We start from the raw sequence: 16,608 nt of genomic DNA on the forward strand, positions 1-16,608 counted from the left end.
GCGGCTCGAACCCCTTCATAGGCGGCCAGTATTTCCTTTTCTGTTGGAGTATAATTGGCCTCAGAGCCTTTGTAGGCCCGACTCCAAAACCCCAGCGGTCGACCTCGAGTCTCCCCTTGTGCTTTCTGCCAGAGACTCCAGGTAGGTCCATTCTCCCCGGCCACAGTATAAAGCACATTTTTAACATCTGTCCCTGTCCGGACAGTCCCAGACACACAGCATTCATCTGCTGTTACAAATGAAATTAACTCCATCCTGACCAAAACCAGGACATGGAGTCTCCATCTCTGGAGATATTCAAGACCCGTCTGGACACCGACCTGTGCAATGTGAGCTGGGGAGCTGCTTTGGCAGGGGGGTTGGACCCGATGAGCTCTTGAGGTCCCTTCCAACCCCTGTGATTCTATGATTCTATGATCCACACCTCCTCTGAGTGACATTTTACACCACAGCACTACCCTCAGAATGACATTCCTTTATTTTGACCTCAATTCTGACCATCAAAACAGCAGTGTCAGGTGGACGTCCTTTCTTATGTTCTTTCCACGTAGCACAAAGAGGGCTTCCCTCACCCTCCCCTCCCCCAGGTCAAAGAAGCCTGGGTCTCAGCCTCTTCATACAGGACCTCTAACCACATCTTGACAGACTTTCTCTGACCATGCGAAGTTCCTCCCCATTCCTCCAGACTGGGGAGCCCCACACTGGGACTGACTGCTTGTCCCAGTTTTTTCCTGGCTGGGTTATGGCTGAGAAGGGGAATAGCTGGGGGGGGTGGGGGGAGGGGGCGGGCAGGTGGGGCTTCTGCAAGAGGCAGCCAGAAGCTTTCTGCCAGCTTGACACAGTGAGTATCGGCTGACTCAAGGGTGGAGTCTTTGCTGACTAAGGCCGAGCCCATCAGTGATGGTCACAGCACCTCTGGGAATCACATTTGGGAGATAAAAAAACCTGCAAGAAGCTGCATTTTGCCCCCAGAGAAGGGAGTGAGGAGATGTAAGAAACTCTGCAGGCACCAAGGCCAGGGAAGGGAGGGAGGAGGTGCCCCAGGTGCCAGAGAGAAAGATGCCCCTGCAGCCCCTGGAGAAACCCATGGTGGAGCAGGTGTCCCCCTGCAACCCATGGAAAAAGCCCAGACCCCACCTGCAGCCCGTGGAGAGGCCCCACATTGGATGGAGCAGGAGGAGACAGACAGGAGATGCTGTGACCCATGTTGGAGCAAGGCCCTGCCAGCACTTGCAGCCCATGGAGAGAGACAGAGACACAGACATGAGCAAGGGAGAGAGTTGCGCTGGAGCAGGTTTGCTGGGGGGAGGCTGGTGACCCCGTGGAGGACTGGGACTGAGAGACACTGTGATTTATGACTGCACCCATAGCAGTGACCCACACTGGGGCAGCTGGGGAAGAGCTGAAGCCCTGTGGGAAAGGACTCACGGTGGAGAAGTTCATGAAGGACTGTCTGCTGTGGGTGGGACCCCACGGTGCAGCAGGGGGAGGGTGTGGAATGAATGCCCCCCTGGCCAAGAAGGAAACAAACTTGTGAGGAACTGACTGAAACTCTGCAGAACCAAAACACAGAGAAGCAGCACACACAGCCATCATTATTGACAAATGTTTACTGAGTTGTGTCCCTCTGCCTGGGCAGGGCCGAGAGGGACACCTGCTCCCATGGCACTGAGGAGAAAAGCATGGACATTGTCTGCAGAAGGGCAGGGGCTCTGTGGGGTTCCAGGGGAATGGAAGGAGAGCAGGATGTGCTGTCCCAGAGGCACAGCTCGACTCCCTCTGTACCCACCCCAAACCAGGGGCTGATGGTCTCTGCATTGAATGAGGTTGTGGAAAAGTGAAGATCTTGACCCCGCTGTGACCATCCATGAAAGTCACCAGCCCCTGCGGGCAGTCCAGACACACCCAGACTCTGCTGGGGACCTGGGACAGGGACAAGGGTCGGGAGGAGAGGTGAGAGAATCAAACTGCTTCTTGGTACCTCACCCACCAGATCCCTCCTTCAGGGCTCAGCTCCTTTTTCTCCTTCCAGGAGTCCCTGGCCACCCCCAGAGTCCAACAAAAACCACCTCCCCCTTCACCTTCACCTCCCAGCTGTACTTCCCTTCCATGAACCCCTCCCAGCCCAGCAAGCAGCAGAAATAGGTACATTTCTGAGAGCTGTCAAGCAGTGACACATCTGAGGTTTCTCAGCAAACAGCAGAAATAAGTACATTTTTGAGAGTTGTCATTGCTTGACACCTCTGTGCTCTTTCCCATCTCACACTTCCGCTGCCTGCTAACAGAAGTGTTTTTCTATCATGAGAGATCATTATCACCCATCCACCTACCCCACTCCGATAATATCTCCCTGTGGGCTTCATTTCCTCCTCTTCATTACATGTGCTTTTGTGGTGAACTTTAGCATTTGTCTTGCTAACAGAGCCACAGAGCTGGTCCTGCAGACTTCAGATCCCTCCTGTTGTTGCTCCCTCATCCTTTCTATCATTCCCTTCTAAAGAGAAGTTGTTTCTCCTGGGATATCACAACACACACCCCGTGCTAACATTGCAGTCCTTTAGGTGTAACATCCTTTACATAGTTGGTTAGTCCACACTGTCGACTGCTCAGAACCAGCACAGCCAGAGCCGTAGCAATAGAACGTGAATTGCAAGAGCGTTTGGAGTGGTTTCTCTGCCAGGAAAAGCCCCTGTGCAGCAGAGACACCCAGCAGTAAGCAGTAGCTCTCTCATGAGAAAGGCGGATATGTTGTAGGCGTTGCCAGGGCAACAGTGGCCCCAGCATCACCCACTGCCTTGAAAAAGCCTTAGAGAAGGCAGCAATGTGTTGCTGCCCACCTGACATAGAGAGAGGGGAGGTCAGCATGTGCACAATGCTGACGCTTTAAGCTCATGTGGACAGGCAGATAAGTTCTGTCTCAACACCCGGGGAACTGCCTCACCTACTGACAGTCTCTGAGACCACAATTAACATGGCCTCCACCAGGCAGAGGGCTCGCCCCATTAAGAAAGTGGGGACCCAGACCGAGGGCCTGCCCAGGCATGTGGTCTCCAGCAGACAGAGGGCTTTCCCCACTAAGAGCATGGAGACCCAGACCGAGGGCTTGTCCAGGAGGGAGGCTGTGCAAGTCTCTGGCTGCAGGGAGTGCCTGAGCCTGCTCCTGCTGGTGGATGGTGGCGGCAATTCCACCTGTGTGAGGTGTGAGCAGGTGGAAGATCTGCTTAGCATGGGGGCAGATCTCAAAGAAGAGGTGGAGAGACTGAGGAGCATTAGGGACTGCGAGCAGGAGATTGACTGGTGGAGTAGCTCCCTGGCATCCCAGAGGGAATGACACTCCGCAACTGGTGACGGTCCCCCTGCCCTGTCCTGGTCAGCTAGAAGGGAGTGACCTGAACCCAGAGGAGGGCTGGAGGACAGTCCCAGCTTGCCGTCATAGGCACTGCCCCTGCCAGCCTACCCCACTCACACAGATTTTCCTAAGGAATGGGTATGAGGTCCTGAAAGTTGAGGAGGAGGTAAGTGAGGAGATGAATGCAGCCCCTCTGCCTCAGAGGAAGTGGGCGCTTAGAGTGAGGTGATCAACCGCACGCCTCAAGACTGCCTCTGTTAGGCAAGAGAGAAGGGTAGTTGTGGTAGGTGATTCCCTCCTCAGGGGGATGGAGGGCACCATATGTAGACCTGATCCTACACACAGGGAGGTGTGCTGCCTCCCTGGAGCCTGGGTCAGAGACATCACCAGAAGGCTCCCAGGGCTGGTGAGATTCTCTGACTACTACCCATTATTGATAATTCAAGTAAGCAGTGATGCAATCACAAAGTGTAGCCTGCACACTATCAAAAGGGAATTGCAGGACCTAGGGTGCTTTGTTGTGGGAGGGGGAGCTCAAATAATATTTTCCTCTACCCTACTAGTGGGATGATGGGTCCAGAGCAGGTTAGAGGAACCCAGGAGTTGAACAAGTGGCTGAAAGGCTGGTGCTGGCATAGGAACTTTGGGTTTTTTGACCAAGGGATGGTGTACTCAGCTCCTGGCATGATGACTGTTGATGAGGCTCAGCTGTCCCCAAGGGGAAAGCGGATCCTTGCCCAGGAGATGGCAGGGCTCATTGAGCGAGCTTTAAACTAGTTAGGAAGGGGAACGGGGATACCGTGAAGGCTGCTGGGGTCAGGCAAGTGTTTTGGGAGACATGAGAAGAGTTGATGACAGAAGAAGATAAATGCCAACGGCACAGGGACAGACTTGGGGATGTTGTTCCACATGATAGTAGGGAAAATACTGTGGATTGCCCTGAGGACTCCTCAGTGGAGCCTCCATTGCCCATCCCCTGTCAGAAACCTCCCTGTGACCTGTTGAGGATACCTGCATCTGCTGCCCCCCTAACGTGCCTCTATGCGAATGCGCGTAGCATGGGTAATAAACAGGAAGAGTCAGAGATCTTTGTGTGGTCGCAGGGCCATGATCTCATTGCAATCACAGAGATGTGGTGGGACAGCCTGGATGACTGGCACGCTGTCATGGATGGCTGTGTGCTTTTTAGGAAACACAGGCTAGGGCGGTGAGGTGGGGGAGTTGCTCTTTATGTGAGAGAGCAGCTGGAATGTATTGAGCTCCACCTGGGGTAGGATGAACCATCAGTTGAGTGCTTGTGGGTAAGAATCAAGGGGCAGGCAAGTGTGAGTGACACTGTTGTGGGTGTGTACTACAGGCCCCCTCATCAGGAGGAGCAAGTTGATAGTACATTCTACAAGCAGCTAGAAGTAACCTCGAGATCCCAGGTGCTGGTCCTTATGGGGGACTTCAATTACCCAGATATTTGCTGGGCAAGCAACAGGGCCAATCGTATGCAGTCCAGACAATTTCTGCAGTGTGTAGAAGACAATTTCCTGCTACAGATGGTGCAGGAACCTACAAGGGGAGGGCGGGTACTAGACCTTGTTTTTACCAACAAGGAGGGTCTCGTTGGGGAAGCGAAGGTTGGGGGCAGCCTGGAACAAAGTGACCATGAAATAGTAGAGTTCAAGATCCTGAGTGAAAGAAGCAAGCCAAAAAGTAGGATAGCTACCCCGAATTTTAGAAGAGCAAACTTTGAACTCTTCTGCAACCTAATAGGAGCTATCCCATGGGCTATGCTGTTAGAAGGTAAGGGAGCCTGTGAGAGCTGGTCAGCATTTAAACAGCACTTCTTCCAAGCACAGGATCGATGCACACCTTTGAGCAAGAAATCGGGAAAAAGAGGCAGAAGACCTGCATGGAGCTAATGAGTAAACTCAAAGGGAAGCAGAAGGTCTATGAATTGTGGAAAAAGGGTCTGAGCACCTGGGAAGAATATAGGAATGTTGTCAGGGCCTGTAGGGACACGACTAGGAAGCCTAAAGCCCACCTGGAAATGAAACTGGCAAGGGACATAAAGGGTAATAAAAAGGGGTTTTTTTAGATATGTGAATAGTAAGAGGATGACCAGGGATAATGTAGGTCCCCTGCTGAATGAGGCGGGTGTGCTGGTAACAAGGGATAATGAGAAGGTGGAGATACTGAATGCTGCCTTTGCTTCGGTCTTCACTTCAAAGACCCCTCGGGACTCCTGGACCCTGGAAGGAAGAAAGAGAGATTGGGAAACGGAGAGCTTTCCTCTGGTTGAGGTGGGAGTGGTCCAGGAGCATCTCAGAGGGATCAATGCACATAAATCCATGGGCCCTGATGGGATACATCCACATGTGCTGAGGGAGCAATTGGAAGAGAAGAAGGTCATGAGGAGTAGTCAGCATGGATTCACCAAGGGGAGATCGTGCTCGACCAATCTCATCGCCTTCTATGATGTCATCACCGGCTGGGTAGATGGAGGGAGAGCAGTGGATGTCATCTACCTTGACTTCAGCAAGGCCTTTGATACTGTCTCTCATGACACCCTGATAGCAAAGCTGAGAGAGCATGGGATAGATGAGTGGACAGTGAGGTGGGTTGAGAACTGGCTGTCGGACCGAGCCCAGAGGATGGTGATCAGTGGAGCAGAGTCTGACTGGAGACCTGTGACCAGCGGTGTTCCCCAGGGCTCAGTGTTGGGTCCAGTCCTGTTTAATATCTTCACTGACGACCTTGATGAGGGAACAGCATCCACCCTCAGCAAGTACCCGATGATACAAAGCTGGGAGGAGTGGCTGACACGCAGGAACACTGCGCTGCCATCCAGAGAGACCTGGACAGGCTGGAGAGCTGGGCAGGGAGAAACCAGATGAGGTTCAACAAAAGCAAGTGGAGAGTCTGGCACCTGGGAAGAAATAACTGTTTGTATCAGTACAGGCTGGGGGATGACCTGCTGGAGAAGAGCTCTGTGGAGAAGGACCTGGGGGTCCTGGTTGATGACAGGTTGGCCATGAGCCAGCAGTGTGCCCTGGGGGCTGAGAGAGACAATGGGATCCTGGGGGGCATCAGGAGGAGTGTGGGCAGCAGGTCACAGGAGGGGATCCTCCCCCTCTACTCTGCCCTGGTCAGGCCCCACCTGGAGTGTTGTGTCCAGTTCTGGGCTCCTTGGTATAAAAAAGACAGGGATCTCCTGGAAAGAGTCCAGAGGAGGCTACAAAGATGATTAAGGGCCTGGAGCATCTCCCCTGTGAGGAAAGGCTGAGTGAGCTGGAACTGTTCAGCCTGGAGAAAAGAAGGCTAAGAGGGGATCTGATTAATGTTTATTAATATCTCAAGTGTGGGACATATGGGGAAATGAGCAGCCCCTTTTCAATGGTCCATGGAGACAGGACAAGGGGCAATGGCTGCAAGTTGGAGCACGGGAAGTTCCGCACCAACATGCGTAAGAACTTTTACCCAGTGAGGGTGAGGGAGCCCTGGGACAGGCTGCCCGGGGGGGGTGTGGAGTCTCCTTCTCTGGAGATATTCCAGCCCTGTCTGGATGATGACCTGTGTGATATGTCCTAGGGAACCTGCCTTGGCAGGGGGTTGGACCCGATGATTATTTTTTAAAGCAAAGTAAGGAAAAACTCAGCACCCCAACATTTCCCCTCAGTACCCCCAGCCCTGAGGTCAGACCCCTCCTCTGCAGCCGGTCCCACTCCACACTGCTGCGCAGGGTCCAAGGGTTCCCCTTACCCAACATCCCCCGGCTCCCCCCTACCTTCGCTGGCTCCAGCGCAGCCATGGCCGGGGCTCAGCACCCCCCAGCCCCGTGCATCCCCCACAGGCTCAGCGCGGGGCTCCGCGGTACCTGCGCCCCCACCATAGGAGGGGAGGGCGGACCCGAACCCACCCTGCCGCAGGACTGAGGAAGAATGGGGCAACCCCCACCCATTAGGGAAAAAAACACTTTTTCCAGCATTGCCTTTTCCCTCTTTTTTTAACCTTTGTTCACATTTTTCCTCAGGTTTTTTAAAAATCTTTTTTCTACCTTTTCCTTATTTCCCCCTCCACTTTTTTGCCTACTTTTTTAAAAACCCATTTCCTCCTTTTTAAAATATTTCCTCCCTTTCTTAAGCTTTTCCTCTTTTAAAAATATTTTTCCTCCTTCTTTTACCTTTTTACCCTTATTTATGTGCCTTTTGTTTTTTTCTTTATCCCATTTTATCCCCTTCCACCTTTTTTAAACCTTACCCCCCCCTTTTTTACATTTGTCTTTTTTTATTTCCCCTCTTTCCCCCTTTGTTTCTGCCTTTACCTCTCTTCCCTGCTTCCCCCCCCTTTTTTCTCCCCACCTTGTTTTTATCCCATTTCTTCTTTTTTTTTGTCTTTTTCCCATCCACATTTTCTTGCAAGAAAAAGAACTAAAAAAAAAAAGGATGGTTTTGTTCTGTCTCCATTTTAACTCTAAAAAATTAAATTACATTGCTTAAAATTGATCAAAACCCAAATTAGGGCTGCAGAGAGAGGTTTTTGATAATTTTGTTGTTGTGTGTGTGTGTCCCCATCAGAATTAGAAGAAAACAGCTCAATTGTCACTAATTGGGCAGTAATTATCACTTCACCTACCACTGGTCAAGCTTATTTAAATTAACAGCATGCTCCTTGAAGGTGTGCATCCGTGGGGGCAATTTGCATAGCCCTTTAATTGGGTGGTCACCTTCTATCATCCCAGTACACGCATATTCATTTCATTTCCCTGTGCTAATTATAAGATTTGCCTCTTCCTTGGGCACGTGCTTCAAGTCTCTGCCCCATGCTGTGAGAATCCTTCCATCTCCCTGCATGGCAGAGTTAAACATCCCAGGATGCTCAGGGATGCAGAGATAACACACACGCGTGGAAATGATCTTCTTTAGTGCTTCTGGAAGGTATGGGCTGGGAGGAGTGGGGAGGGAAAGGGTGAGGGAATATAGAGCAAAGTAACAGACACATGGTGCAAACCCAAATGTTCCCCAAGGTCTTTGTTCTTGTCCTCAGGCACCGTGTCCATCCTGTCACCTGCCCGTGGCAAGTGCCTCCTCCTGTAACCCTTGTAACGCAGCTCTCAGCATCTGGACATACTGAGATGGACTGGGGCTGGGGAGCTCCCCACCATTTGTGATCCTGGTCTGGATGGCTCCAGAAAAGCCTTTCCAAGACATTTCTGAGGTAGGGAGAGCTAGTCCACCCTAAGGAGTGCAGGCAGGATGCATCATGCTGCACCTCAGACCACAGTGACATTGCTGCCTGCATGAGACTTCCTGTGGAAAAACCACAGGAAATGAGCAGTTTGCTCTGCTGCTTCAGCCCCCAACTCGTGCACAGGCTCTGGGTTGTGGTGGCTTGTTCTGTTTACCCTATTAGGTTCCTGCACCCAAACCCCCAGGGTCACTTGGAGTGTTTCAGACATAAACAACCAGGCAGACATCATGAAGAACACAATGAGGACCACCTAAAAGCTGCTTTTCCCAGGGACAAACTGACCTATTTAAATATGAGACCCACACAGGTCATACAAAGCCCACTGGACTTCATGAGCCCAACTGCCCCCCCCCCCCCCAACAATTAACAGCTGCTTTTCCTTCCTGTCCAACCCTCTGAAATATTTCATAGTCCTGCTGACATACAGAGCAGCTCATTTTTAATGGAGTTTTGTTCTCATTGAATGATTTTCTGAGCTTCTACAGGTGCAAACACACCAACAAAGTGTGTGCCCTCAGATGTTCTATATATGTGTGGCTTCTGATCTTTACCAAGGCAGGATCTCACACTGAATGACCTTCCACACCTGCAGCACCTATTTCATAGAATCTTTACAGTTGGAAAAGACCACTGAGATCATCAAGTCCAACAGCCTGTCCAATACCAAGATGGCAACTAAACCATCTCCTGGAGTGCCATGTGCATACAATTTTGAAACCCTGCAGGGATGGTGACTCCACCACCTCTCTGGGCAGCCTGGTCCAATGCTTGACCCCTCTTTCAGTGAAGAATTTTTTCCTAATCTCAAATCTACACTAACTGAGGCTCCCTGAAGGCAGCAGACCTCCCTATGTAGAGGGTCTGGCCTACAGATCGGGCCCTCAGTTCCCTCCAGAAGGGAATCCCCTAAGAAAATGACCCACCTTTTCTCCTAACAGAGGATGTTTTGATGGTTTGCTTAGGGGGGTCTTGTCTGACGGAACGCTACCTCAGGTACAGTTATCCTATCAGCCATCTCATTATCTGGCTGGTCACCTTCCAGTAGGGCTTCATATCTATTACTCAGGGGAACCTGGGGAGGAAGGACAGGCATGGAAGGCACTTGCCACTTGGCTGCTTCCATTCATCCCTTTCATTTAGTCTATCCTGCCTGGGGCAGGGTACAGGGTCACTCTGATCCTGGGTGCTCACATTTCCATCGTTGGGAGGACAGAGCTTGGCTCCACCAATCTATCTCCACCTCAGCCTCCCTAATGCTCATAAGTCTTTCTAGTTTATCTTTGAGCACATCTTGCAGGTATGAGCTTGGCTGAGGAGATCCCTTATCTGTTCACACAGCCCTGATCAGAGCTGTCTCCTGCTACCAGCATGCTGTGACATTCCCTGCACCCCAAGACCTGCACTGCAACATGCTGCTGCGGTTGTTTGAACTGGGTTCCTACTTCCACACTGGAAGGTGTTGGGGTTGTGGCCCTACGCCGGGTAGACACCATTACTCAATTCCTAGCCAGAGATTAGTGACCTTCACCAGCCAAACTCACCTGTCAGCTGGCTGAGCCCCATTCCTGCTGCCCATCTGGCTGGCTGGCTGGACCCCTCTTAAGGCTGGGGAGAGGTGGGAGTGGGATCCTGTGACATCAGGGGGTGGGCAAACTTGGGTGAGCTTCCAGGTTTTCACTGTGGGTTGAGGGAGGTGTGCTGATCTTGGGAACCCTTCTGTACAGTCTGATCTCTCTCTCAGGCCCTGAGCTTACCTCAGTGATTACTGTCGCCACTGCTCAGGGGTGGGTTCAGGAGGTCGGGTCAGTCTGTGTTCAGTGGTGCCCAGGGACAGGACAAGGGGTGATGAGCACCAACTGGACCAGAGGAAGTTCCCCCTAACCCAGAGGAGGAACTTTGCTGAGAGGGTGGCAGGGCCCTGGGCCGGGCTGCCCAGAGATGTTGTGGGGGTCTCCCTCCATCTCTGGAGACATTCGCACACCGTGATCCTGGGCACTGTCCTGTGCAGCCTGCTCGAGGGTACCCTGTTCTGGCAGGAGTGGGACTGGGTCATCTCCAGAGGTCCCTGCCAACCCCTGTGACTCTGTGAGACTTCAGAAAAGGCTGGAGGGGTTGGTGAGCACCCGCACTCTTCTCCTGCTGAAGAGGTAAGTGCCTGCATGTCAGGGAAGGCAGCAGGCCTGCCAGCAACCTGACTCTCATCACAGAAGGGATTGGCCTTGACAAGATCCTTGCGTTCCCATGAGACAGGGAAGTTACTCATGCTGAAGGTTCTGTAATCATATTCACTAAACACAATGTCCTTGAAGGCAGGGGTACAGACTGCCCTGAACCAAGAAGGAGTTGTGGGAAGGTATTTGGGAGTAAGTGAACATGCCATGAACCAGCCACGATGAATGGTCAGCACAGCAGGTGTGCAGATAGTTTTAGACATCAAAGAGAAACTAATAATGCTTAGGTATAGGATATGCTTATCAGAACCTTTTATATTTACTGACCAACCAACTAAGAGTGATCAGTGCGTGTAACCAATTAGCAGTCATCTAATTGCCATGTTTGCAGTAACAAGTGTATGAAATCTCAATAAATCACTTAATCTTAATTAATATTAAATTGCATGCTGCCCATCATTGGCCTCCTCACCTGCACAAGGTGGGCACAGGGTGAGGATCGGTGGGGTCAGGAGCCTGAGTTGGCGGGACGAAAGTGAAGATGAAATGAGAATTCATACATCAAGGCAAAGGTGGTTTAATAAGGCAAAAGCCCTGCGCAGAAGCAAAAGATTCACTATTTCCCAGCAGTAGGCAATGTCCTGCTACTTCCTAGGAAGCCAGGCCTCAGTACAAACAGGGTTTGATACAGAAGAGAAATATAGTAAATAACAAACATCCCCTGTGCTTCCTCTTTTCCCTCAGCTTTTATGGGCAAGCAGATGTCACAGGGTTTGGGATATCACTTTGGTTGGTTGAGGTCAGCTGTCCTGGCTGTGTCCCCTCCTAAGGTCTTACCCACCCGCAGCCTACAAGGGAGGGGGATGTTGGAGAGACAGCCTGGATCCTGGCCAGCCCTGCTCCCCAGCAGCCAAATCCCTGGTCTGGTACCAAAACCCAGGGCTGCTGGGGGGTAAATGAACTCCACCCCAGCCAGAACCAACACAGTCCTAAACATGGCACCATGCTGGGCTGCTGGGAAGAAACCCAGCACTAGCCAAGGGAAAAGCTGCACAGCCCTCGACCCAAGGCTGCAAGAGCAGCCCAGTCACGGGGAGAGGCGGCACAGCCTGCTGGAGGGTGGGAGGCATTTGTTGCATGTACACACACAGAATAAATCCCTTTCAACCTCAAAATTAAGACTGGTAACAACTGAGCTGCTCAATTATCAAAGCTTTGCAAACAAAGTGTTTTCCCAGCCAGCAGAGCCACCAGCACAGCAGCGTGGGCAGGCACAGCATCATCAGCTCTCTGCATCAGCACCTTGGCATGCAGTCGGTGGGAGCACAGGGGGCCACATCCAGCCCCCCAGGTCCTTCCGGGAGCAGTTAGGCTTAGATCACTGCAAAGAGGGAAGAAACAGTGTCACCCAGGGCCACCTCCCGGTCCCCAACCCTCTGCTGTGGGGGGTCTCCGCATCCCCCTCCCCAGCTCGAGGTTCTCAGGCCATGGGTTCCACAGGGGAGCACAGAGAGCTGGGGCTGCCCCATCCACCCCCGCCCTGGTCCCACAGCGTACAGCTGGACGAGCTGGAAGGCTCCCTGTTGCCGCGACGAGAGGGAAGATGCTGCCAATCAATGTGATTGATAAAGCACTTCAACTTTATAGTGAGCACACACTTCCTGTGATACCATTCCTACCACGTGTTGTACTTGTTGTATTCTAACTGGCTGTTAACTAAAGGTGCCATTTACATACTCCACCCATCTTGCAGCCTGGGAATCGTGTCTCTTTCTCAGTCCCAGGAACACTGACTGCTTATCACACCTCCTGCTCCCACACCTTGTGCCCATGCTGTGTGACACACAAGAATACGCTGACCAATCGGTGACCCTTCTGTTCTTACCAAGAGGCCGCGGGGCCTGGTCTCACTCAGCTGCACAGGCGACTGCTTGGACAGCGGCTCCAGAGGCTCATGGCCTTGCTGCTCAAGCCATTCTGCAACACCCTGTCGCTGCCAGTGCCTGTGAGGGAGAAACAGCTGTGATCTGCCAGCCCTGTGCTCACTGTGGGCTCAGTGCATGTGCCAGGGGCTGGCCCAGAAGCTGTGGCCACGCTGCAGCCACTGGGAGAGGAGGATGGCACTGCGAGCACCAGAGGGGGGACACAACCTCTTCCATACATCCCTGCTAGAGGGATATAAAGAGGGGTGGCACAGGGAGAGTTGGGATGGGAAAATGCCGGCAGCAGCCAGAAACTAGAGCCACGAGACCACCCTGGCACTGGGCAGTGACTGGAGCCAGACCTGATCCTGGCACTCATTTTGTGTCTTGCCACAGCCCTTCTTCCTTGCAGAGAGAGAGAGGCATCAACATCCACCGTGCTTCACCATCAGTCTTAGGGCTTCCCCACAGTGCTGCAGCTTATGCCCACAGCCCCTGCCAGCCCTGTGGGTCCCTGCCTTCCTCCCACACCCTGGGGCTTTACCTGGTCTGCGCTTCCGGATGATGAATCCAGTGACGCTGATGACAGCCAGGATGGCAAGGGGAACAACCACCCACAGCACGATGGTTGATGAGTTGGACTCTGGCTCTGGGGAAGATCAGGGCTGTGAGGAAGGGAAGGGGGACCCCAGCCCACCCCTTCACATGCCCAAGGCCACCAGACTCACTCCATGCAAAGATCCCTGGCTCGCCCAGGCTGGCGTGCTCCACACGGCACCGGTACTTGTCCTGCTCCCCAGGAGGGGCCTCGATGGACACCCAGGTGTAGTAGGTGCCGTCGCTGTTGGGCACGATGCTGCCCCGCTGGGTCTCCCGGTCCCTGACCTCACCGTCCTTCAGCCAGCTGATGGTGATGGGCCGTGGATAGAAGCCGTAAGCGCGGCAGTGCAAGGTCAGGATCCCCTGGGTCTCCTTCTTCGACACTCGGACCGTGGGGGACTCTGGGGAGGGGGTGGCAGTGAGGGCTGGCACACACATCCACGCTGGCCCCTCCCCAGGGTCCCCATCTCCCCTCACCTTTCCTCTCCAGCACGGCCTGCCCATAGCTCACGTATTGCCTCAGCCACTCAGGGCAGATGTTCTCCAGGTAGTGCTTCCAGCGCTCAGCGACAGTCCCGTCCGCCTCCCAGTTCCTCTTGGTGATTTGTGCTGCTGCATCTGCTGCAGTGAACGTCATCGTGTCCATGTCAAAGGCAATGAAGTCCCTCCCGTCGTAGGCGTGCTGCTCATACCCCCTGGTGCTGCCATCCTCCAGGAGGTCACAGCCGTGCATGCGCTGCAGTGTGTGAGCCCCTGAAACACGACCAGGGAGATGGGGCTGAGGGGCTGCTGCAGCCCTGGGCCTTCAGTGGGGCAAGAGCCTCTGGCAGCACCCCCACTCCAGCCCTGTGTGAGGCTTGAGGGAATTTGGCACCAAAACGAGAGCTGCCCCCACCCTGTCCAGAGCCCACAGTACTCTGGACATCACATAAATCTGTTACACAGACCCCCTGTGCCCAGGGCGTGGCTGGGCTGGCACCCAGTGACAGCAAGGGGATGGGAAAGGGTCCTGAATGTTGTAGGGGCAGGGACAGGAGATGGGATGGGTTGAGGAAGCCCCTCTGGCTCTGGGCTGAGAGGTAAAAAGTACCATAGGAAGGGTGAGGGGTTGGCACACAGGGCGGGAGCCCATCTATTTTTGGGGGTCTACACCATCCCAGGAATGATGAGGGGTGGGACGTGGCAGCCAGTCCTAGGATGGGGTGCTGGGCACTGAGGGGAAGGGATGCACTAGGTAGGGGACCTCCCCACCTCTGGAACAAGGCACCTCTTCGCGCTGGGAACCTGCTGACAATGGCACTGGGCAGGGCAGGGTTGGCACAGGCCAGGGCAGTATTGTGATGCAGGGAAGGGTCTTCTAAGGGGTTGGGAGTTTTCCTGACCCACAGAGCCCTGTCCCAGCCCGCACTCACCCCCACTCTGGTTGTAGCGTTCCCGCAGTGTGTCCAGGTTCACTGGGTAAATCTCCTGATTAGTCTGTTCAATCTGGGTCTGCAGGTCCCAGTGCTGCTGGTCCAGGTTGGCCGCCATCCAGTCTGCCCGGGGCACCGCCCTCCCCTTCTCGCTGTCGTAGCGCGAAATGAGGTTCCCGTCCACGTACCCCATGGACACAAACTGGGGTACTCCTGGGCTGGGCTCTGACACTGCGTTGTGGAAGTAGCGCAGGGAGTGGAGCTCTGTGGGGACACGGGGCACAGTGAGGGGTGGGGGGCGTGGGGACCCATGGTGCGGCGGCGGTGTGACTGGTGGGGGTATGTTGGGACAGCAAGGTGTGTCCAGGAGGGGGTCCTGCTTCCCAGAAAGGGAAGACCGAAGGGTCCCTGGTTTCAGTGACAGGGTACCCCACGGAGTAGCAGATTGTGGCAGGGGGGAAGGAGGGGGAGTTGTCTGAGTTGGGGGAAGGTGAAGCCAGCTGGGATTGGGAGGGGCAGGGGGGAACATTCCGAGGGGGCACCCCATGGAGGGGGAGCCTGGTGTGGAGGAGGGTCAGGAGAGGTCTCGGTGCCCGGGGAACAGAGCACCAAAGACCAGGAAAGGGGGTCCAGGGGGGTCCCGGCACCCAGGGAAAGGGCTCTGGGTCCCCGCCTGCACTCACCACACGCCTCCCCGCCGAGGAGCCCCAGCAACAGCAGCAGCCCTAGCCCCAGTCCCAGTCCCAGTCCCAGTCCCAGTCCCAGTCCTGGGCCGAGCTCCCAGCCGGACCCCATCGCTCGGCTCCGGAGCTGCGTCCGCAGGAGCCACAGGAACACCGCTCCAGCACATACCTCGCCCTGAGCCCCACCATTGGCTGCGCCACCACCCACCCGCCAGTGGTAGCCCTGCTCTGACGTCACCGAGCGCAGCCTGTCTCTGCAGATTGGCAGATGTGAAAGTCCCGAAACCATCAGTAACCTCAGAGCTGGGGGTTACTGCAGGGGCAATATTGGGGCGCTGAGTTTTCCTTCATTTGCTTTTTATAAAAAAGAAACTGTTAAGCTTTGTGCCTGACCGGCTTTGAAATTTTTGTTCTCGGGTTTCAATTTTAATTGTCACTTTAAAAAAAATTTATTTATTCTGGCTTTACTTTTAAATCTGTTTTTTTCCTTTAAAATTTTATTTATTTTCTTTTAAGGGTAGTTCTTAAGGTTTTTTTTTTTCTTATTTCAATTTTCTTTCTTTTTTAAATAATCATTATTTGGCTTCATAATTTTATTTTAGATATTTGGGGTTTTATTTTAGTTCTTTTTAATTTTTGTCTTTCCATTGGGAAATTTTAAATTTGCTTCTTTATTGGATTGTTTTGGGTATTTTAAATTTTGGTTATTTGCTTTTTATTTTGGTTCTTAGTTATGTTTTTTTCCCACCTTTTCCTTTCATCTTGGTTACTTTGGTTTTCATGGTTTAAGTTTTCAAATGTTCCCCCCACCCGTGTGTTCCCAAGGCTCTCCAGGAGGTCACCATCACTGACACCACAGAGAAGCCACCAAGAAGCCCAGCAGACAGGATGTTGGTGATGATCACTCTGTCATCCTCCCCCATGTCCCCTGTGTTTCCCCGTGTTCCCCTGTCCCTCCAGTGTCCCCATGTCCATATGATCTCCCCCCAACCACCTGTTCTTCTGTGTGCCCCCCATGTCCCCCATACCCTTCCTATGTCCTCCATGTCTTCATATGTCTTCCTGTGTCCTTCCCATTACCCTGTGTCCCACCCATGTCTTCCCATCCCCTTGTGCCCCCCATGTCCCCCCTGTGCGTGTCCTTTGTGCCCCGTCCCTGTCACGTGTTCTTTGTTTCCCCAGCGCCCCCGGTTTTCACACATGGGAGCAGCAGCTGCCCCAGCACTGGTAGGT

At 53.3% G+C, this 16,608-nt stretch overlaps 3 protein-coding genes across 3 annotated transcripts in view; 1 reads left to right on the top strand and 2 right to left on the bottom strand.

The window, feature by feature from the left end:
* Positions 1-16,608, bottom strand: part of LOC311202952 (class I histocompatibility antigen, F10 alpha chain-like) — a gene marked incomplete at both ends in the record, with an annotated part of 133,247 nt that overhangs the window by 69,849 nt on the left and 46,790 nt on the right.
* LOC311202881 (butyrophilin subfamily 3 member A2-like) overlaps positions 1-16,608 on the top strand; it is a gene marked incomplete at both ends in the record, with an annotated part of 70,624 nt that overhangs the window by 25,777 nt on the left and 28,239 nt on the right. The gene's annotated exons all lie outside the window — the stretch shown is intronic.
* On the bottom strand, positions 12,132-16,298 carry LOC311202882 (class I histocompatibility antigen, F10 alpha chain-like; the record flags this gene model as incomplete). The annotated part of the gene is made up of 7 exons (XM_084277530.1): positions 12,132-12,139; positions 13,225-13,329; positions 13,409-13,681; positions 13,758-14,033; positions 14,693-14,956; positions 15,376-15,629; positions 16,186-16,298. The coding sequence occupies 7 exons, from the start codon at positions 16,296-16,298 to the stop codon at positions 12,132-12,134; spliced, it is 1,293 nt and encodes a 430-aa protein (XP_084133656.1).

This window comes from Gallinula chloropus (genome assembly GCF_964237585.1).
Source record: "Gallinula chloropus genome assembly, chromosome: 32".
Classification (NCBI taxonomy): domain Eukaryota; kingdom Metazoa; phylum Chordata; class Aves; order Gruiformes; family Rallidae; genus Gallinula; species Gallinula chloropus.